Source organism: Medicago sativa, chromosome 2 (genome assembly GCF_051527215.1).
Source record: "Medicago sativa cultivar Bolivia chromosome 2, Bolivia_mono, whole genome shotgun sequence".
Taxonomy (NCBI): domain Eukaryota; kingdom Viridiplantae; phylum Streptophyta; class Magnoliopsida; order Fabales; family Fabaceae; genus Medicago; species Medicago sativa.
The window spans coordinates 77,961,718-77,984,870 of NC_140750.1; the positions used below are offsets into that span (position 1 = coordinate 77,961,718).

The following is a 23,153-nucleotide window of genomic DNA, read 5'->3' on the forward strand; positions in this document are numbered from 1 at the left end:
TGCCATAAATTTTTATATGATTTATTGTTCTTTTTTTTTGTTACAAGATTTATTGTTTTTTAATTTATTTAAAAGAACAACAAATCAAATACAAATTGACTGTAGCTATTTAAGAAAGTTGAGCTAGACATTACTTCAAAGAATTGAATCCATCAATTATCAACTTTTTACCAAATAGATTAATCTTATATTTCTCAAGGTAAATAAGTAAGATATTTTCAAAAAATTCGTAATTTTTTTTTTAATATTGTCTTGACATTTTTCATTTTTGAGAAGAAAGCTCACTCGGTAGTTTTTTTTTTTTTTTAAAGAACTCTCTCAGTAGTTGTACAAAACAATAAGGTATTGTACTTGTTCTTGTTACGTCTCGCAGAACTAATAGATTGGTTTTGAGTAGCTGAAATATATCACAATGATAGTTATAAATAAAAATTATTTACTAATTCTAAGCAAAAAATAGGGTAGTACCTCGTTGGTATACTAGGCTTCGTGCCTGTTAGCGTGTGAGTTCTCCTACTGGATCGGTACTTGCAAGCAAATATTTAAAAATGGATACGGAGATCGAACGGTGAGATCTCTAGTCATTGTTGAATTGGTTCAATTAATTTAACCAAGATTGGACCCCATAACAAATAAGTAAAAAAGAAATACGAAAAAAATGAAAACCAATTGAACAAATTGTGATTCAACCACGGTTTAACCCGATTCAATCAATCTACAATTCAACTAAGATCAATTTAACCACCAAACAAGTATTTTCGATTCAACCAGCAGAACTAGCTGACCATTTCAGTCTGTTTTATCTAACAATATTACACACTCTACAACTCAAGTATGTAATTGATTTGTTTTATCTTACAATATTACACCTTGATTTTGATGAGAAATTTATTTAACAGTCAAGATAATTTAGTTGTATAGTTCATTACAAGCGTAAGTAAATTAATCATGACAATGTGCAAATCATCGTTTAATTGATCATACGTGTTGAAGTTGATTTTGAAGTAGTTTGTAATTTGTTTCTATTCCACATTACTCACCTTCTCGGGCTGTTGAACATAGAAATTTGTTTGAGTACTCTCATTCTTTGAACTAACTTTTCAAATGAGATTCAAGCCTATTTAACTACACGCACAACTTCTCCTTTGGAGAGGGTTTGGGCATGTGACGTTGAGCTCTAGTTTAGATTAACCCTAGCACAATCCTGAATAAAAAAGTTAGAAGTATTTTTAGGCCAATTCTATTGCTTGATTTTCAGGACAAAGCTATTTTACATTTTTTTTAGTACTGCGGTTGTCACTTGTGAAACTATTGCACAACAAGAACTTTTTAGTACTGCGGTTGTCACTTGTGAAACTATTGCACAACAAGAACGGCGTTTGTGTGACATTCATTGGAAAGATTGATGAAGTGGAGAGGAAAAAGCACAAAATGATTTGATTATCGTTGGCCTCTCATCACCACAGAGGTCTTATCTAACTACTACCTGCTCCTTGAGTTGGAATTTTTTGTAGTATGGCACTGTGTACATGCAGCCAACAAACAATCAAATTTCAATGTATGTTTTATAGGAAGAAGGTTCCATGAAGAGCTAGTATTGCTACAGTTAAGGAATTTGCTCAATGGTAGAAAATTAGTCAACTTGCATGCATTTATTTTTGATATTAAACGCCTGTTTGGTTCAGCTTCTGCCCAGCCAAAAGCAATTCTCTACAGTGCCAAAAGCAATTCTAGCCAAAAACAACGTGTTTGGTTTGGCTTTTCAGAATTGCTTTTATCCTCCAAAAGCAATTCTCCATGAAGCTACAAATCCTAGCTTCTAGCTTTTCTAGAATCAATTATAAACAGTAAATATTATATTTTATTATTACAGCATATTATTTTCCTTTATTGCCCTTTATCAATTCTCCTTTAGCTATGTCTATTTTAGTAATTGTACATTCAAAAGCAATTCTACATAATTGTATCCAAACATAAATCAGTTTGTTTAATCAATTCTACATAATTGTATCCAAACATAAATCAATTCTCTCAGAATCAATTCTGTCAGAATCAATTCTATCAGAATCAATTCTGTCAGAATCAATTATATTCAAAGCTGAACCAAACACACACTAAAACTAGCAACAAGAATGACATTTTAAAGGACATTTAAACTAATTAGAATACACCGAACAACCATTTTAATTTGAGAGATTTTTTAATTGCAACCCGCAACCAAAAAATAATTGTTTCAAACCGATCAAATACATCAAACAATGACTACTCAAATATTCAAAACCCATTTTTCATCGAAAAAAAATATGTCGAAGACCTTCATTATGGTTTACACCTTGAATACCCATCTAATTATTTATAACGGACCATACATTATAAGATAAAAGACGAGAGAATAAGGGATGATTATTAGAGTCAATATCACTCGAACAAGAAACATAGGACATATCATGAATGGTGGACATTACCCCTCTTTTGAGCAAATGTCTCTAGTTGCTAGTCTTCCTTTAAGTAATCCCCAAACTATAACCTATAACCTTAGCTTTAGATGAAACGTAAATCTTCCACACCTTTTTCAAAGCCTTTACAAAACCACATCACTAGGTTGAACATTTGTATTTATATGTGAGACCAAATGTTTAAAACAAGAACTTGCCGAGAATCCCGCAGCATTGTTTGACAACGAAATCCACCCATCACCATCTTCTAAATTCAGTATCTTAATTATTGTAACATATGTAAGATATCATGATCATGATGAAAATTACAAACACAAATACAGTAATCAACTAACTACTAATCAATAAACACAAGAAGACTCTTCTTCCTGTTACAAATTATACAAAAATACATATAATTTCAACACACGAGAAGAGTAAGTTTGTTTAATTAGCACCACAAGCTTTAAGTGGCTTCCCACAAAGACAATCATTGTAAACAAAAGAAGAAGCTTCCAAATGATCAAAAGGATCACCAACAGGAATCTTACCACACAAATGATTATAACTCAAATCCAAATGTCCAATATAAGAAGCAGAACCCATTGATTTAGGTATAGGACCCTTAAGATGATTATAACTCAAATCCAAAACCGTGAAATAAGATCTCACGCCAAACACATCAGGTATAGTACCTTCTAAACCATTTCGGCTTAAATTCAAATCACTTATTCCCGAATTAAAAAGACTTATTGGAATGGGTCCAGAAATTTTGTTCATATCCAAATTAAGTGTGGACAAAACCGCCATTTTACCTAGGGACTCAGGTATGGGCCCAGAAACTTGGTTTCTTGATAAATCAAGATCTGCTAAACGGTAAATACGAGAAATTGACTCGGGTATGGGCCCGGATAATTTATTACCGCTTAGTAAAGCCCGGCTCAACATTGGAAGCCTGCCGAAGTCATTAGGTATGGGCCCGGAAATCTGATTGTTACGGATATCGAGATGCATCAGGCTTCTAAGATTTGTTAGTGACCGGGGAATGTTACCGGAGATAGCGTTATCGGCGATGTTGAGAACGGTTAACCGTTGAAGTTTCCCGATGTCGGTGGGGATGGTTCCGGTGAGGCGATTTCCGATGAGGTCAATGATACGGAGGAAAGGAAGGGAGGATATACAGCGAGGGATTTCGCCGGAGATACCTTTCCAATCGGCGACAGTAAAGCTAGAGAGACGGTTGAGGTTACAAATTGCTGGTGAGATGTAACCGGTCATGTAACCGGTACGGTGGTGTTTTTTTTGGAAGATTGGATCTTCTGACTCGCCGCGGAGGTTGATATCGGCGACGCGGCGGGATTCTTTATCGCAGCTAACGCCGTACCATTTGTGGCAGCAATCTGCTCCTGTCCATGAGGTGAAGATGCCGAGTTTGCCGAGTTGGGGTTCGTGGAGTGCTGCTTTGAAGGCTAATAACGCCGCCCTGTCTGACGGTGGACATGAATGGACGATGGCGGTGAGCGCTAGAAGTATTACTGCGACGGATATAGTTTGGAAAAACCTAACGTTACTCATGGTTGAAATTGAGGATTTTATTATAGTATAAAGTTTATACTATATGATATGATATATGAAATGAGATTAATAATGAACTTGGTTTATGGTCGGTTGTGAACTACAGTTTCTGCATGGAGTGTTTGAGTTTGAGGTTCTGACAACGTAGTTATTATATAGTGTTGAAAATTTTGAGTTTTGTGACGATTTTGCCCCTTAGGCAGGGAGTATCTAGTGAAATCTTGAACTGTGATTTGGTCAATATTTGGCTGTTCTACATTTTTATTCAAACATGTATCTGTAGACATCCAATTTTTTCATATTTATGTTAAATGTCCGGAGATCAGGTGTAAAACTGGTTAATTGAATAAAGACCAAATATCATATGTGATTTTAAGTTAGATGTTTATAACAAATCAAATTTTAAAATTTTCTATTTTTCTTTTACAAATTGGTCATTTAATTTAAAAAATATTTGCAGTGTGATCTCATTTTGAGAATTAAAAATTATAGTTAAGTATGTAATTTTTTAAGAAGATAGTTAAATATGTAATTAAATGTAAGAGATATGATATTTGCACAACCATTTTATGATAATTTTCTCATTCATATTCACATTATATTTTTATTTACTATCTTTCTATTATTACGGTTTTCGTGCCAATACTTAATTTTTCATTGTAAATTTGTGATTATCAAATAAGTTGTCAATCAATAATTGTTCAAATAACACATCTTCATCTTAAAATGTAAGAAAAAATGTCCATCTGTATTACTGTTTTATTATGGTTGAATAAATTGTAGGAATATATGGGGTGAATTTGGGATTGTAGAGGATAAGATTGTGGGATTTTTGTGGGGATAGAAGAAAATATGGCGCCAGACAAAGAGATTGAGATTTAAAGGATGCACATGGTGCTCTGAACTCAATTATGAGGCTGACAGTGTTTTTCTTCTATATTTTCAATGAACATATATTCACTCAATCATGTTAGGTATTTGTCATTAAATCCCTAAAAAAAATACTACCTCCGACCCAATTTAATTGACACAATTTTGTTTTTTCACACATATTAAAAAAAATATATAAATAAAGAGGAAAATGGAATATATTGTATTGGGAATGATGAAAGTTGTATTGAAAATTGAAATAGATCAGTTATTTTGGGACACTTTTTTTTAAAAAATGTGTCAGTTATTCCGGGACGGAGGGAGTATTTGTCATTAATCACTCGCTTTATTCGATTTCTAACTGATGTTTTAATATTTTAAATTTATTTTAAAACTCTTCATGTTTTATATGCAAGAAAACTATCGAGTATCATAAGCAAGCACAACCAAATGTTAAAAACTTCAACGAATTGAACATTTGATATATTAAGGTAAGAGTTTGAATCCATAGTTCTGCACTTTTTCATTCTTAATATTTTGTGATTTTCGATAGTAGATTTTTAAAAAATAAAATAAATAATTATATACCCAGAACTGTCTACTTATTTTTGTAGAGGAGAGGGGAGCTGTCTACTTATTAGGTATTATTATTATTTTTTAACCAAAAAAATATGTTCATAATTAATGATTTATTTTGTTACTTAGCTCGTTAATTTTTTCGTAACGTCGATCTTGTAATTGACTTTGTATATTTTTGAGTTCTATCATTGCATTTTTTGTGATAGGTTTAATAATTTGTTTGATTAATCTTATTTATAAAAGGTCTTAAGTCTCTTAGATAATTTTTTGGAGCCAAAAATGTTGTTCCACATTTCCTTCCTAATATTATGTTGTTTTTCTATTTTTTTAGAAAATGATCGCATATCTTATTTATAAAATCTTATTTATCTTATTTATAAAAGGTCTTAAGTCTCATAGACAACTCTTTGGACCCGAAAAAGTTGATCCGCATTTCCTTTCTAATTTTTTGCTGTTTCCTTATAATTCACATATCTTATCTTATTTATAAAAGTTCGGAAGTCTTTTAGACATATTTTTGGACCCAAAAATGTTCTTGAAGTCTAAATTACTTCGGGGGTTTTAGGATTTGTCAATTGGAACTATTATCAACGATTTTCTTTTCATAACAAGGATTGGACCGTAATCCCTATCAATGTATTTCTCATTACAAGAATTGGACCAAGGGTCAACCTTAATCCCTTATCTTTTTATGTTAGTTTTGGATGTACTTATAAAACACGTCCAATAGCTAGCACTAAGATGTATGGGTTTTGTGGATGATGTAGTCTTAATTGGAGAGTCGATGTAGGAATTGAATGGGATATCGGAGTTCTGGAGTCAAGTCTTAGAAGCGTAAGACTTTTGTTTGAGTAGAAGCAAGACATGGTATATGTAATGTAACTTCAACAAAAGACGAAGTAGTTCAAACTTAGAGGTGAAAGTTGGAGATCATATCATAGAAGTTACACAGTTTAGATATCTTGGGTTCATGGTACAAAATGATGGAGAAATAAAATCAGATGTAATTCATTGTATTCAAGTTGGATGGTTGAAATGTAGGAGAGCCTCGTGTGTTTTTTGTTATACAAACGTGCCGTTTAAGTTGAAATGAAAAAGTACCAGACAGTTGTCAGAACAAAGATGTTTTATGGAACAAAGTATTGGCGGTTAGTGCCGTTTAAGTTGAAATGAAAAAGTACCAGACAGTTGTCAGAACAAAGATGTTTTATGGAACAAAGTATTGGCGGTTAAGAACCAACACGAGAATAAAGTAAGTGTGTGGAGATGGGGATGTTGCGTTGGATGTGTGGTGATATTAGATGGGATAAGATTAGAAATGGCAACATTGTAGGGATAGTTGGGGTAGCACCTATAGTATAAATATTGTGGAAAATTGGTTTAGGTGGTTTGGACATGTATAGAGAAAACCTGTAGATTCTATGGTAAGAAGAGTAGATCAAATAGAGGATAGTCATATTACAAGAGGTATAGGAAGACCTATAAGAACTATAAGAGAAACTATCAGGAAAGGTTTATAGATTAAGGAGTTGAATTTAAATATGGTTTATGATAGAACAATATGACTTACTTCAATCCGTGTAGTCAAGCCCACTTAATGGGATAATGTTTGGTTGTTGTTGTCGTCATCTTTTGGAAGCATTAACTCATGCTCAACAACAACTATTATCCACTTCATGATCAACTACCACATTTAATTGTCAATGAGATAATCAACTTTCCGTGCATCGCACGGGTCCAAAATCTAGTATTAATGTATTATATTTTAGCTTGTTAAAAAAAACATATGTAAGTCTTGTTTTTGGAAAAGTACGTAGGCCTAAAACATCAACCTAAGGAGTTAATAGAGGGGAGTGTCGAGTTTTTTTTAAGCAATAGGAGATATTAAGTTATAAAAATACAATTAGTTTATTTTTTTTCCCTCCATTATTGTTCATTCACGATAATCATTTAGTTTAGATGTATTTCATGTATCAAAGATCTGTCTTAAGTTATTAGAAGCTATGGTGCAACAATTATGGATGTTCGATTTGTAGAGGTGCTATGCAAGATCATATTGGTTTTCCCTGGAAGTCTTGAATTTACGTGATTTAACTCACATAAACTTTGGTATTTTATAATAAAAAAAATCAAACTTACATTTTTTTTTGAGAGAAAAAAAAATCAAACTTACATATGTAGTCATTTAATTAAATTCAATAACTTGCTCATTATCTTTTTTATGTTATTTTAACTCTTTTGTTCATTTGCATATGAATTTTTAAACTTTAAATTTAATATTTATATGTAAAAATAGATGAAGACCATGTATTTAAAGATCGAAAACTAGCTGGAAATTCAACCATGGATTTGAAACTTGAACATTCATATACAAATATATCAAAATATGTTAAAATGACGTTAAAAAATAAAAAAATTAAAGGTCAGGTCATTCTCTAAGTAAGAAAGGACCACAGGTATAACATTGGGTTTCTTTCGGGTAGCACTTTGGTGCCATTAATGGCACCGTGCCATTAAATCTGGGCCACAAAAACACATTATCATTGTATCTGGGCCACAGAACACATCTATCTTGGTGCCATTAATGGCCCAGATTTAATGGTACGGTGCCATTAATGGCACCAAAGTGCTACCCGTTTCTTTCGCTATCCTGTTGTTTGTGTATTTTTCCCAATCATGGCACGTATAGGCTTTTCAATTACAATAGCTAGACTTGTTTGAAAATGGAAAATTTATTTAAAATTTGGTTTTATTTTTAGATAAATTAAAACAAATATACAACGTGATATTGCATAATTGGACAATGAATACCCAACCAAACACTTCATGAGTGCTACAATATCACCTTTTAAATAGAAATCCCTAATATACAAATTTACTATATAGCCTTTGATAATTGATACTCATATCAGGTAATAAAGGATGGACAATTTAAGAACCAAAATGAAAGTTAACGAATTTGGGAGGGTACTTGTGCAAATAAACGGAATTAGGACCCTGTCATGCTCCATCTACACCTAAATATTTGTCTCTCTACCTCATTCTGCACTTCCAAGGAAAGAAGTTAAATTCCATAATAAATAGACTTCAATTTAAACCTAAATATCCCATGGTGGCCCGTGAGATAGCAATTATTTTGCGGTGTCAGAACCTGAATCTGTGAACTAAAGTGCAGGATTTATACTAGTGTGGTCACACCATAGAAGTACAACCCACTAGCTAGTAGTACTATGTATTTGTATGATGATGATGATGATGATACCTGTGTGAATCATGCATGACATGTGGGTTGTGATAGATGTACTATTACCTCAAATCTATAAATAGACATGGCTTGGAATGGAGACCATACTCGTAGATATCCACTACTCGAATTTGTCCTGACATTAACTAAGAAAATGCACTTTAACTAGATTCATATTTGTGTTTTTCGTAAATTCAAAACCAGAAGTGAAGATGGAGACGTTGATACTTGCTCCACCTCAAATTTGAACTTGACTCTCCTAGTCTCCTTAGTGTAAAATATTTATATTGGTCACTTATTCTATTCTATTTTTTATATATTTTAATAGTGTAATATCGTAAAACTTTTGACCATAAGTATGAGTTTTAATCCAGTAAAAAATAATATAAGCAATTTATTTTAAATTATCAGATAATTTACAACTTTTGTCAATTATATCTTTAATGGAGAATTGTTTCAATTTTTCAGACTTATTAAGTGTTATCAATCTTATCATTGAATGGAAAAAGAAGAGAGGGGTTTTTAGTATGAAAAATGAAAACAAAATAGTTCAAATGGTGAGTGAGATTAATACTCCATTTATGAGAGGTATGAAATTAATTTATTACAGAAGAGATTACTCCCTCCGGTCCTATTTATAAAAGAAAGTTGGATCAACAAAAGTTGATGTATCTTGTAAAAAATTCAGTCCAGATACATCAACTTTTGTTGGCCCAACTTTTTCTTATAAATAGGATCGGAGGGAGTAACACATTAGAGATATGGCAGAATTTTTTTAAGAGAATAAGTATGATATTAATCAAAATGTAATTATATGTAGAGTTTAATAGTTATGCAAATACTACCAGTAAGGTTTTGTTGATCAACCAACAAAGTCAACTGTTAGGCTGGATATTTTTTGTGGTGATTGGTGTCTAACGTTCGAATTTGGAAACTTTCATTTTTGTGTCCGAGTTTGTGGTTGTGGTTGTTCTCATATTGAACCAATGAGCACATCAATCTTAAGAAAGTAAGAATCTGCCAAATCGACTCATAGAAGCCCCGTCACCACCCCAAAACTAAGTAAAATGATGAGTGCAATTGATACTCTCCTATTTGATGAACCATGTATATGTCTCAAACTTTGATAATGAATCTCACGTAAAATAGTGAGATCCACGTAAGTTCCATTCAATAAAAGAGTAACTATTAGAAAAATGATAGAAAGAAAACAATACAAGCGATTTTTCTTAATGAATAAATGCAATGGTTAATTTTATCAAAAAATGGCAATGGTACTCCATCCTCTATAAAATTATTTATTTATTTTTTCTTAATCTACAGTATTAAAAAAATTTAACTTATCTTAGGGAACAGAAGAATCAAGTAGGAGTATCAAACAAAAACACTCATCGGGAATATTCAATAATTTTCATTTGTTACTCTTGCATTCAAGAGAAAGAATCCAACAATCCAGTAATGGACAGTAATGTTCCAGAAAAAACCTTATCTGCAAGATTCCGTGCTTCGTCATGGGAACTATCCAACCATTGAAATTTTTTGTTTGTTTCAACTGAGATTCAGCACAGGACCTGACAGTTAGGTAAGGTGGTGTCAAACAAACTTATTTTAAGATTACAATTAAACAAAGGATTAGTGAAGATACACAAGACAAAGCATCCAGTTTTAGTTTAATTTGACTAGGTAACAAAGAAAAATGTTTATAACACATTCCTTCTAACACTCTCCCTAACATTTATTATCTTATTAGGCAAAACTAATGTCGATCCTACCATCGATCAGATCAACTGTGCTCATTATAAGTCAACTTTACGTGAAACATACATGAATTTCACTCAATAAGACGGTAAATGTTAACGGGAGTATTAAAAAAAAAACGTATCAGTAATACTTTTCGTCGACAAAAACACACGATCCCACCATTTTTTTAGTGTGAGATGATTTTCAACAAGCATGTGTTCTCATGTGCGGAATTATCTCCCCAAGATGGTTGGTCATCGGTCCTGGATTCTCTTTTCTTCTCTAAGTAATTTCTCACTGCCGCAATGACTGGTTTATAAAAAGGAAAATTCTATGCTGAAGTTCTTTAATTGACTTTTTCGGTGAAGTTACTTTACATCCAATAATAATGTGCCACATGTCATGTGTGCTGATTGTTGCATGGTATGTATTGGGTACCTGCTCAATATGTTCCACCGTAGACTAGCTTTTTTGAACCATCAGATTAAGCACCTCACTAGTGTTATTGTGTTGTCCTTCACACTATATTTATTCCCTTTCTCCTTTTTGACTTTTTCTTCCTTCTATTTCAAAAAATATTTAAATAAACCTTTTTATAAAAGCCACATTGGCTAATCCTTTTTATAAAAAATATTTCATTATTAAAAATAAGGTAAAATTACATTAGGGGTCCTTTGTCTTATTTATTTGTAACACTTTGGTTCTTTATCTTTTTTTTTTTCCATTTAAGTCCTTTACCTCTCATAAAAGCACATATAAATCATTTTTTTCATTTTTTTTAAAAAATACATAATTTTATTTTTTAAAATATATTTTTATTAAAAATAAAAAAAATCCAGAAATAAGATGAACATGTTCATCATCTTCATCTTCTTCCTTTAAATCTTCATCTTCTTCATTCAGATCTTCATCATTTCCTTGAATCAAAAAAATTTCTGCACAAATATATGTCCAAATATCACGAATTTTTGTTATGTTCACCTCAAATCTTCTTCTAAACACAAAAATCAAAACTCAACTTCTAAATAATTAAATTAGGAACAACTTCCTTTCAAAAAAAAAATTAGGAACAACAACTTCAATAAATTGATAGTTGATATTGCTCATTCACGATGCCATTGCTCATTCACGTTGCCATTGATATTGCTCATTCACGATGCCATTGCTCATTCACGTTTCTAATTTCAATTATTTTTTCATCAATTGAATTCCAAACCCATTGAATTGGTTTCTGCACTTAATGTTTCCATTCCCTTATTTCCTTATTACTGCACTCGTCCCATTGAATTTGATTTCCTGCTGCCGTGCTACTTTTTTTCGTTATGTTGATTATTTAACTGGGCCGTATCAAATATCAATTCATTCAAGCTGCAAAATTTTTTTATTCAAGGAAGATGATGAAGATCCAAATGAAGAAGATGAAGATTTAAAGGAAGAAGATGAAGATGATGAACATGTTCATCTTATTTATGGGAAAATGTTGAACATTAAAAACGTACTAATAAGTAATAACTACCATTAAAACGCCCTTAAAAAAACTAGGATTTTCGTTTCTTCTTAAAAAAACTAGCATTTCCGTTTATGGGTTTTTTGTTTTTTTTATTTTCTGGTGTGTTTGATGAATGTATGAAGAAAATGATGAAGAAATGTTAATAAAAATGGATGTTGGTGATGCACCGTTAGATACAATAGACCTCCATAATTTAGTTTTCACTTTTTCAAAAAAAAAAAGATCAAAGGGTTGAAATTAAAAAATTAATAAGGTCTGCGATCGATCATCTACAATGTTGGTTCACCTAATATATTTAAATTAGCTTTATTAATCAAACAACATACTAAAATAATCGTCCTCGTGAGCTTAACTCAGTTGGTAAGGACAATGCATAAAATATGCAAGATCAGGGGTTCGAACCCCGGCCACAGCAAAAAAAAAAATAATAATAATATTTTCGTGCTTCGTTCTTATTCCAATAAGGACATGTTCAACGGTCTGATTGATTATATCTGATACCGTTAGTCGGTTGGGTCTGTTTTGTTCGTCGGAGCAATGTCCTTCCATGTTGACTAGATTTCTAATAGTTCGTCAGATCGACTTACATTGAATATTCTGATTTCCAAAATTCAAGTTTCTGCTTCGTTTTATATACAAAATGACTTATTAATTTTAATTTTCGTAGTCCTCCATAAAAATTAATTTTTAGGGATTAATGATGATTGATTAAGACTTTGATGATATTTTATTTCATAGAGATTGATTTCAATTTTTGGTTAAGAAAAAACAACTGTAAATATGGCCTTATGCTACGATTCTATTTTTTTTTTGCAAGTGTGTGTGTCTATATATATATTAAAAAAATAATATGTTTTATTGTGTACACTTGATGTTAAAAAAAATGTGTGCTTTAAAAAATATTGCTACACATTTAATTAAAAAAATTATGCATTTAATTTTTGAACACATTTAAATTAGAAAACTATTTCGCTCTTACTATAGTTCCTACTTCGTTCTTATTTCAATAAGGTCTATTTCAACGGTTCTATTGATTTTATTTGATAGCGTTAGTCGGTTGGGTCCATTGTCCTTTCATGTTGACTAGGTCACATGTAGACAATTAATTTTAATTAAATACCCCTTTTTTCTTTTATATGAAAAAATCCGTTAAATATTTGCACCGCGCCCGTTACATGTTTATTTGGTTATATCCGCGATGCAAATTTTTATGTGCTGATATGAGAAAGTCGATATATATATATATTTTAGATAATAATTGATATGATAAAATTTTGAAAATTAATTTACACCGCACTCATTATAAATATTATTATTTTGTATGCAAAACATAGTTAACTATTTGCTTTGTGTCCGTTGTGTTTTTAAATGTTTAAATCTATGGATGAATTTTTTTTTTTAAACCGATGTTATAAAATTTTGAAAACTGCGTTAAATATTATGCTGACATTTATTTTATTTAATATTGTAGTAGATACCTAATTATAATTTCATTAAATTAAAAATTCTTTTAAAAAAAATTATTAATGAATTCATTGGCTTTTTGCAAAAAAAAAGTACTAATCTATATCTATTTCAACTGTTCTTTGTTATATTGTATTATTGTCGATGTCGTTGAAATAGATAATCATGGTTAGTTTGACTTTTTATAACTTAAAAGCGACAAATATTTATATTTTTTTAAGTTTTAATTAAAACTAAAATTTCATATGAAAAACACCGTTCATAATTTTTAAACGTTAGCGCAATTAAAATAGCGGAAAGACGGGCACGTGAGTGCCCGTCTTTTTGCTGGTAAATTAATATTGAATTCACTGGCTTTTTGCAAAACAAGTAGTAATAAATTAATAATAATTATTTGCATAGCAGTATAATGCTGAAATTTCGTGTAAAATTAATGATAATTAAACTAATAATTTATTACTTTTTAAAATTTTCATAGTAGTTTAGTAGAATAATAATGCTGAAATTTTGTGAATATATTTGATGTTGTGTTGGTTTTGCCTGATTTTGTGATTGTTGAGGTCACGGGTTTGATTTCCGTGTTTGGCCAATTTTTTACTTTTTTTATTGGCCAATTTTTTAATTTTTTTTTCTATTATTTCATATTCTACCTCCAGACGGGTCGTTACGACCTGGTTGAACCCATGCGACCCGAAAAATAAAAACCTTACTTTTTAACTCATTTTATAACCGAAAACTCAATTCGAAATGTATTTAATGGTAGTGTTTTAGCATTCTCCTGTTATATATATATATATATATATATATATATATATATATATATATATATATAAGAAAAGTTAAATGCTTGATTTCCCTTCATGTTTATGAACAATAAGAGATCGTTTGGTTTCATTTAATTTTTTTTCTTTCTTTTTGGATTACATTACAGGAATCGAGTTTCTATTATCCTAACCTATGGAATATTAAAGTGATGATATTGACGTCTCTTCCAATGATAAAATCAGTGTTTGTAATGTCGATTGCATCAAAATTGTCATTGGAGACCTTGACTATTAACAGTTGCGATGAATTGGAGACCTTAAAAGTTTTTTTTTATCATGTAATTTTTAATTTTTTGGGTTTTTTTTTCTCATGAAGATTATGAATAAGTTGATGAAGATATGATGAAGAAGATGAAGGAAAGATGAAGATGTTAATTTAATAAAAATCTGGAAGAGAGAGAATATGGATAAATAAAGAAAGGGAAATAAAGAGGAGAGATAATTGGTACTGGAAGAAAAATTATGTGTAGATGGTGTACCACAATAACATAGAGACTAAGTAAATCTAACCATTAAGATCATCAAATAAACTTGTCCATGGTGGAACATATGGGGCAAGTGGTCCATATTAGAATTTGCCCTTACATATGATGTGTCATCACTTAAAATCTAATTGGCCCATTCAAACGACTTCACCGAAGAAGTCATTTTCCTGACTTCTTCATAGAAGCTCCCTTATAAAAATTGTCCTAAAATGCTCCTAAAAATTAACAAAAAGTATTTGAGATTAATTACTTCATATGTTCTAAAATGGCTAACCTAACTTGGTTGAATGTTTCACATTTATCAAAGTAAAATTTGGACATTTAATATTTGTAATTGCTTATTAGTAAAAATATTAATAAAAATTATAAAAAGTTGATATTTTAAAAATATTTATGAAGACAAATCTAACAATGTCTTGTATGTTTTTTTTTTACAAGAACAATGTCTTATATGGTATTATTTGGTTTTATATATTAATAGAAAAATATAGTCAAACTTATGTGAGTAGTGCACATGATAAAAAAGATAGATATTTTAGAACAGAGAAGTAATTGTCAAATTTAATTATATTATTTTAATTATATGATTTAATTAATATCACATATATATACCTTCCAATTAGCATAAAATCATATTTTTTACGGCCTTACTAAATAGATATCAACAAAATTTTACTGATTTCTTGATTGCAACCACCCCAACAACCCTTAGAGCATTTGTATCCAAGCGAGTTTCATGAAGAATCATTCCTTATTTTTCTCTTCATCGGACGAACTATAATGTGGTAGTGTGGGTAGTAAAGAAATGGTTCGAGTAGATTAAATAAGCCACTATATTGTCAAATTAAAATTTTGATATTTTCTCAAATTAAAAATTGCAAATAAAAAAAATCATTATTGGTGTGGGTTTCATAAATGTTGTTTAATTTGTGTATAATTGGAATAAAACATGATTGAGTTGTATAAGTGTGATTTACATTGTAAAAACCACTTAAGAATGATTGTGAAACAAAGTTTGAGTTTCTTACAAATTTAATATTGGAGATGCTCTTAACCTCTTAGTATATTGCTCTATTATATCGTTGACGAATACTATTAAGAAAAAAGGTTATTTGCAGTTTTGGTCCTTTTATTTTTATCTTTTTGTGAAATCAATCCTCCTATTTTAAAATTTGACAGTTTTAGTCCTCCGTCATATTTTTGACTAAAAATAGTGATGTGATAAGTTTTAAATGCGTGGTATATTATTTGAAGATGAGAAAATATCAACATCAATAAAATCGTAAAAAAATTGTTTGAAAACTTTATTTAAAACATGTTATATCATATTTTAGACAAATTTTGTAAAATTCCCTCAAAAACAAAAAAACAAATTTTGTAAAATGAAAAATAAATAAATAAATAACCACCTGCAATTAAGTCTAAGGAAAATAGTCGGCTAATGTTACTTTTTAGTATTGTTTTTCACAGGGTCTTTGTTTACATGTGGTAATCAATGATTGTTGATTGAGACACCGTGAGAAAATAGATAATGACAACTTTTTAGTTAGGATTTAGAGATCAAAATTTGATTTTTCTTGTGAAAAATACTCAACTTCATATTCATTGGTATATTGTTGGCTAAATTTCATTCCTCATATGGAGTAGTTAGACTTACGAGACCTTATTTTGAATATCAGAAAGAAAGAAAAATTATATCCATAAGTATAAGGCGCCAAACACGGGATTATGCTTAATTAAGCACGGCAAATATGCCATTATACAAGGGTTTTACGCGTTTTATTTCCTTTCCAATGATCAAATTACATGAACAAAAACTTTAGTCACGCAATGTTTTGTGCATAGTCATAGTTTAATTTTCATTTACGATAAATAATTAGTTTAGTGAGCATCCCAACAAGCATGAGGTGTAATAAGAATAGATACTATAGACGAACATAATCGTATGTGCACTCATTAAAAGATTGTACTCTTTGTCAATAAGAGATTGTATTCTTCATTCTCCAACCTACGTTTTCTGTTTATTAAAATGTTTATGAGAATTTGGTTTATAAATAAAAAATTAACTTAATGGTGTTTTTTTTAGTGAAAATATTAAATATAATGAAATTATTTAGAAATTGCTTATGTTTAAGTCTGCCTAATATGACATTTTTTATTTATATTTGACTATGGAGGAAAGGAGCTACTAAATGTGCACGAAATTTAGTTGGGTCCTGTATAAATTAAAAGTTTTCTTAGTCAATATTTGCTTAAATGCAGGAGAGAAATCCTTTAAGTCTTCCAAAGTAAAATAATTGTTTTGCAGATTTTCTGAGAGTTCAACAAACATCATTCAGGAATTGTTTATTTGGCTTCTGGAAAAGGTATTCCAAACTTTTCAACAAAATAAAAAAAAGGTTTTCCAAATATCTGCCAAAAGGCCTAAAACACACACTCACACCATTTTATGATTTATTTTTGTTTCGTTGTTTATAATGGGAAAATATTTTTTTTTTAAGAATATAATGGCAAAATGTTTGGTGTATAATATGTTGGTGGTATAATATGAAGAGAGAGTGATAGTCAAAAAATGATGTGTTGAATAAGTTTATGAAATTTAGAAGTGTTGCTATATATGTAGCAAGTGTCTGTATTCGAATCTAGGAATTCGTTAGTGGTTAGTTTTTTTTTTTTTTGTCCTTATATTTTTTCACTGCATTCCTTCCTATACTGAGATCTTTTTTTTTTTTTTTAGTCCACCGACTAAACACGCGAATTAAATGTTCAAAAGTTAAAAACTACTAGTTTAAGATTTGTTTTCCAACATATCAAATGTTCCTTGCAACCTTTTTTTACTACTTGAGTTGTAATTTTTTTTACTGTTACTTGAACTATGATTACATGACCCTGCATTGAGGATATTATTTCAAATTAATTAAAATGATTTTTTTTTATCAAGGTTGGAACTTTAGCTATAGATGAACTCATACACAATGAACACATAGGGAAATAATAGTTTTGCAGAATCAAAATGATCAAGTAACTTCTATTAGTTTTTTTGAAGGATGGTAACTTCTATTATTGTGTAGTGTTAAGTGTCAACTACTTTATACATTCTGACACATTATGTTATAATCTCATACAGTAACATTAAAATTGAAAATTACTTATACAGCTAAACGGAAGAAAGGGAGGGCAATCACATATGATGCCACTCTTCAAAGACTATTTTATGAAGTAAATAAATCATATAACTACTTCAAAATTGCGAACTCAACACCATCAAATCGTTAATTTCACGTGGTTTGATTAAGAAAGTGATGATTTAATTAGAAACTAGGAGTATTGCATAAGTGAGAAAATGTTTAGCTAGTTACATTTCAGTTAGTTATAAGACTAAAGACTTGTATGGCTAGCTACATATCTAATGACTAGCAATTTACTATATTAGATTTCACTTTGATCATCCAACTGATCATAAACAAAATCAACACAAGATAATTACCGGGATGACAAAACCTATCCTTGCAATAGTATGGTTCTTAAGGTAGCACAACAATCAAATTAAAATGTTCATCTAGCCTAGGTGAAATGTAGATACTATCAAGTCTAAATATATATTGTGCCTTTCAGAAGTTGTCTCTTATGTACAGTTCAATACACGGTGTCTTTTCAGTTAAGGAGGAAGTTGATTGTCATGCAAATGAGTTGAGGCTGCACTGTGAAAGGGGGACGAATCATTATGGAACATAGCCGCCGGCACCATGCTGTGAAACTGCACTGGCATGACATTGTGTGACCTTATATCAGTATGCTCCTGTCACAAACACACAGAGATATTAAAAATTTGGAACCACACGTCCATACCACAAAGGCACTCAAGCTGTCAAACCTCGAGAACAGATTCAGAAAATGATCTCGTCAAGATTCAAGAATACAGATATTGATTGTTTGCCAAAAATTAATGTCTAGCCTAAACTACTATATATTGGGTCGAGAAACTAAACTAGCCTGCTATTCTTTATTTTCCCTTCTAAGCCCAAAGTCTCACCTTAACAGATATTTGTCATTGGTGGCAAGTTGAGAAGTCGGGTATTGAAACTCCCCAAGAACATAACATATGAGCAAAGCAAAATAACCAACTTCAACAACAACAATGTTCACAATAAAATGTCGTGTAACGTGATGGTTGACATCATTAGGGAACATAAATCGTAGATTAATTAGAATGTACTGTTATAATTGGCAAAGGTGAAACGAAACACCTTAGTATTTCCACAACTTGATTCAGACCTGCTTACTAATTGATTTGTTCTTTGTTGCTCTGATTCCAAAGATTTAAACAATAACTTCAATGGTCTAAATAATATAGAAGCTTGATTAATTTAGTAATTACTATTTAATCGTTTGAGTGCAATACATCGGACTTCTGTCCGTCATTACTACTGCAAATGGAGTGCCCTTGCACTTAAGAGTGGTTTTGGCACAACAAATATTATGTGTAAATCTAGCTTAGAAATAAAGCATTTTTGTTGGAGAAGAATCGCACGTCTTGAGGGGAACACTCCGCCCATAAGTACTTTTAGACAATGTATTTTCTAATCTACTCTCTGGTTTTAATGGTTATTTCAAAGCGGCATTGTGGACAGGTTCAATATGCATGTGAATTATGTGCAATACGCCACTACTGCATTCCTACATCCTTGTTTCCTTGGTTTTGCTTTTGTTTCATTTTAAATTGTTTATGGTTTCCTGTTCAATCTCAATATACGAGCATTTTTAAGTTGATGAAGAGGAAATTACATTGACATCCTATGAGGTCTCTTTAAATGACACAAACACCCCTTTTAGTTTTAAAATATGCACCAACTCCTAAGTTCTCATCAAATACATAAATGAGTACCTCCCTTCTTCGTTAACACCGTTTGTTTCTCCGTTGAAATACAAAAAAATATAATGACAATAACCTCAAAAAAAAATATGACAAAACATCACAGTAAAATCACATGCTCCCAACAATATTCACCAAGCTTGACTCCCCCATTTAGTGACCCCCTTCCAAACTTTTTTTACACTTGACAACATGACTACGAATTAACGCTCGAACATGTTTTTCTCCAAATTCACATGACAACAGCATCAATTTCTACGTGATAGCAACCATTTTGAAACCAAAAAACTGTTTTCAAAGATAGTATTTTAGCATATGACAGCTGCTATATAATATAAACCAATTAACTTTGAGACAAATAAACCAATGAAAATTGGACAAAATAAACTTAAAAACTACTCCAAAACTGGAGTAGTAATTTTGATGAATTCAAAACTACAAAAATGTCTTCCAAACTAAATGAACCAGTCAACATATTAAGCATTATAAGTCCTCCAAATATCTAAGTGTTTTAATTTCTCCAAAATCTAAACCAGTAAGGGAAAACGAAAAGGTTTCAAAGATTAAAGAATTTTTTATCTTCTAACAGAAATCCGACAGAATGTAATGAAAGGGGAGGTTAGTTGCATTTAGACAAAACTAAGAGGATAAATTATCAGAACTTAATAATTGTAAATTTGAACGCAATAGAAAAAGTCAGGGCATAAACATACCATTTGTTGAAAGCCATGGTTACTACCACTTACTGCTCCAAGCTGAGGCACCTATATGACATAAAGAATGCCAAGTCAGAGACAATTTTAAAATAGTACAAGGAGGTCAATCATTAATCACAAAAGTAACCAACCTTTCCCTTACTTCCTTCAACACCTCCTGGACTCCTACCAGCTACACCAGTCCTTGCAGCCTTCTTACTCGTATTCATTTTCGGATCGGAGACCTTATCGTTAGATGGTATAATAGATTGATACTCTTCTTCAACATTGCAACCAATATGGGTAGCTAAGGCTGCATTCTCAACAGAGTTGTTCAAATTTGTACATTGCTTTAGAGCCTCGCTTAAGGAACCTAAAGCCATGTAGTAACTTTCTTGGGATAAAGAACCTTCTTCACCCAATATTATGGCTCGTCTACATAAATCATTTAATCTCCGGACCTTGGATTGAACCTCTTCCAAGTTTTCACCAATAGGATACCTACTTAAAGCGACGTTTGTCCATCTTTTCAATATATACTTTGGCGGGATGCTAAAAACACCAGACATTTGTAGAACAACAATTGCATGTCTACATAGGTAACCTTTATATTCAAACAAGTGACAGGAACAGGATATATCCGAGTTTGATGTGTTCCATTCTACCATGTAGTTCTGATTATTTTCGAAGTCTTTCACATCATAAGTAGTAATCACGCCATCATTTTCTTTCTTTAGATGGCAAGCAGAAGCACCCAAAACCTCGAACTGAAACTTTTGATAGATTTCATGAGTATAAACTAACAGCAGTTGTTTTTCGAAAGGGGAAGGTGACTTTAATTCAGGTGTTTCATGCCATGCATCAAAATTTGCTTTGGCTTCCTCTTCATCTCTATCTTCAAGAATCAATTGGTACTGATCTATAAATTGTCTTAATGAAGTATCAACTTGGATATATCTGTCAAATATAGAATTTAAACTTTCAAAGCGCGAGCCGGTAGACAAGCCAGCCAAAGAAATATCCTTCATAAACGTTGGCACCCAACATGCACGATCATCATACAAGGTTTGAACCCACTTAACATCTCTAAGTTTAAACCTATCAACCAGCTTCCACCATCTCTTTTCAAATTGCTCCTCTGTCCATGATTGATATATACATTTGTTGAACTTTTCCATAAAGCTATCATGCCATGTACTTAAGAACTCAAGCTGTTTCGGTATCTTTTCCAAAACATGCCACAAACAAAAACAATGACGTGTTCCGGGAAAAACAGCAGCGACAGCAGCTTTAATAGCATCATTTTGGTCAGTTAGAATCACCTGCGGAGCACGTTCCCCCATTGCTACAAACCATGTTTGCAGTAGCCACACAAAAGTAAATACAGTCTCATCAGCTATCAATGCACATCCAAGCAATGTTGGTTGAACATGATGGTTAACTCCAACAAAAAGCACCAACGGTATCTTATACTTGCTTGTGAAATACGTTGTGTCAAAAGAAACAACATCAGAAAAATAACCAAAATCCTCCAAACCTTTAGAATCAACCCAGAACACATTTCTAAGCCGATGCTCTTCATTCAAATCAATGGCATAAAAGAATTTCGGATTCTCTTCCTGCATATGCATAAACAATTCAAGAAGCAATTGAGCATTCCCCGGTTCTAAAACCAAACTCCGCCCTTTATCTTGTTGACGATTCATCAAATTCTCCAAACAATCAATATTCTGATACGCGCTAAACAACTTACCACCACCTGCAGTCGAATTCTTCCTCCGTCTCATCCGAACATCATTACTCAACGTATCATTATTCCTATGACTCCGAAAAAAATGAGCTTGAGCAGGTAAAAGCTCGTGATTATGCTCCTTAACAAAACTATAAACATACCATTTACCATCCTGTTTTCTCTTCACATGCATACTTGCTTTACAACCGATTTTCGGGGAAGGACGCGGATTAATCGCGTCATCCGATTGTTGTTTATTACCATATCTAATACATGAAAATTTCGCATCGATGAATTCTTTCGATGCCCTAGATCGGCGACTACTTAACTTAGCAGTACCAAACCCTGCTGATTTTGCATACTCTTTGTAAAATGAATATGCAGCTTCATGTGATTCAAATTCCATTTCATTATTAGGGTCTTGAATTGTGTTAGCCATAATAATAGAAGAATCCATAATTGCACCTAAATGGAGGAATAATGACTTATTGAAAAATTCAATTAAACTAGAGCTAAAAAAATGATTTTTTTTAGATGGGATAATTCAAATCACGTTGGAATAAAATTTGAAAAAAGTAAATACCTGGACGGTTGTTTGTGGCGGCCGGAGAACAAACTCCGGTGATGTTTTCCGGGGAGTTGAGAAGATCAGTGGTGAGACATCAAGTTGTTTGAGACACTACAAGGAGAAAGTGGCAGGGGCTGCATTTTTTGGAGCTGTTAAGGTTGGTGGTTTTTTTTGTAGAATGTTTTTTTTTTTTTGTTAAAATGTGTATGTTTTGTGTGTGTAGAGAATGAATGTGTATTTTTTGATTGGAGCCCTCCTCTTTACCCAAACAGTATTGCTCATTTCCAAAGTAAAAGACCGAACTGCCCCTACGCATATTAAGTTACGCTAGTACAAATATTAACGCATATTAACATGCGCTACGTAGGTTAACATGCGTTAGTGTTATTTGTTGAAAAGCACTGCGCATGTTAACATACGCTGGTGTTATAAGTAAAAAAAAAATAACGCATGTTAACATATGTTAGTGTAATGGAGTGCGTGAGTTAACTCACGTTGCCATTTGCACTGGCGTGAGTTAACTCACGTTCATAGCAGAAACAGAAACTGCATGCATGCA

The 23,153-nt window shown here is 31.6% G+C and overlaps 2 protein-coding genes across 2 annotated transcripts; both read right to left on the reverse strand.

Annotated features, from left to right (window-relative positions):
- Positions 1-2,319: 2,319 nt before the first annotated feature.
- Positions 2,320-4,349, reverse strand: LOC146951028 (uncharacterized). Its single transcript, XM_085746991.1, has one exon. It carries the CDS (start codon positions 4,008-4,010, stop codon positions 2,883-2,885), a length of 1,128 nt encoding a protein of 375 aa, XP_085603117.1. The 5' UTR covers positions 4,011-4,349; the 3' UTR covers positions 2,320-2,882.
- A 13,763-nt stretch (positions 4,350-18,112) lies between these two features.
- On the reverse strand, positions 18,113-22,802 carry LOC146951029 (protein FAR1-RELATED SEQUENCE 4-like). Its single transcript, XM_085746992.1, has 4 exons — positions 22,610-22,802; positions 20,447-22,491; positions 20,313-20,363; positions 18,113-18,525 (listed from the first exon to the last, which is right to left on the reverse strand). The coding sequence occupies exons 2-4, from the start codon at positions 22,481-22,483 to the stop codon at positions 18,385-18,387; spliced, it is 2,229 nt and encodes a 742-aa protein (XP_085603118.1). The 5' UTR covers positions 22,484-22,491; positions 22,610-22,802; the 3' UTR covers positions 18,113-18,384.
- Between the last annotated feature and the right edge of the window lie 351 nt (positions 22,803-23,153).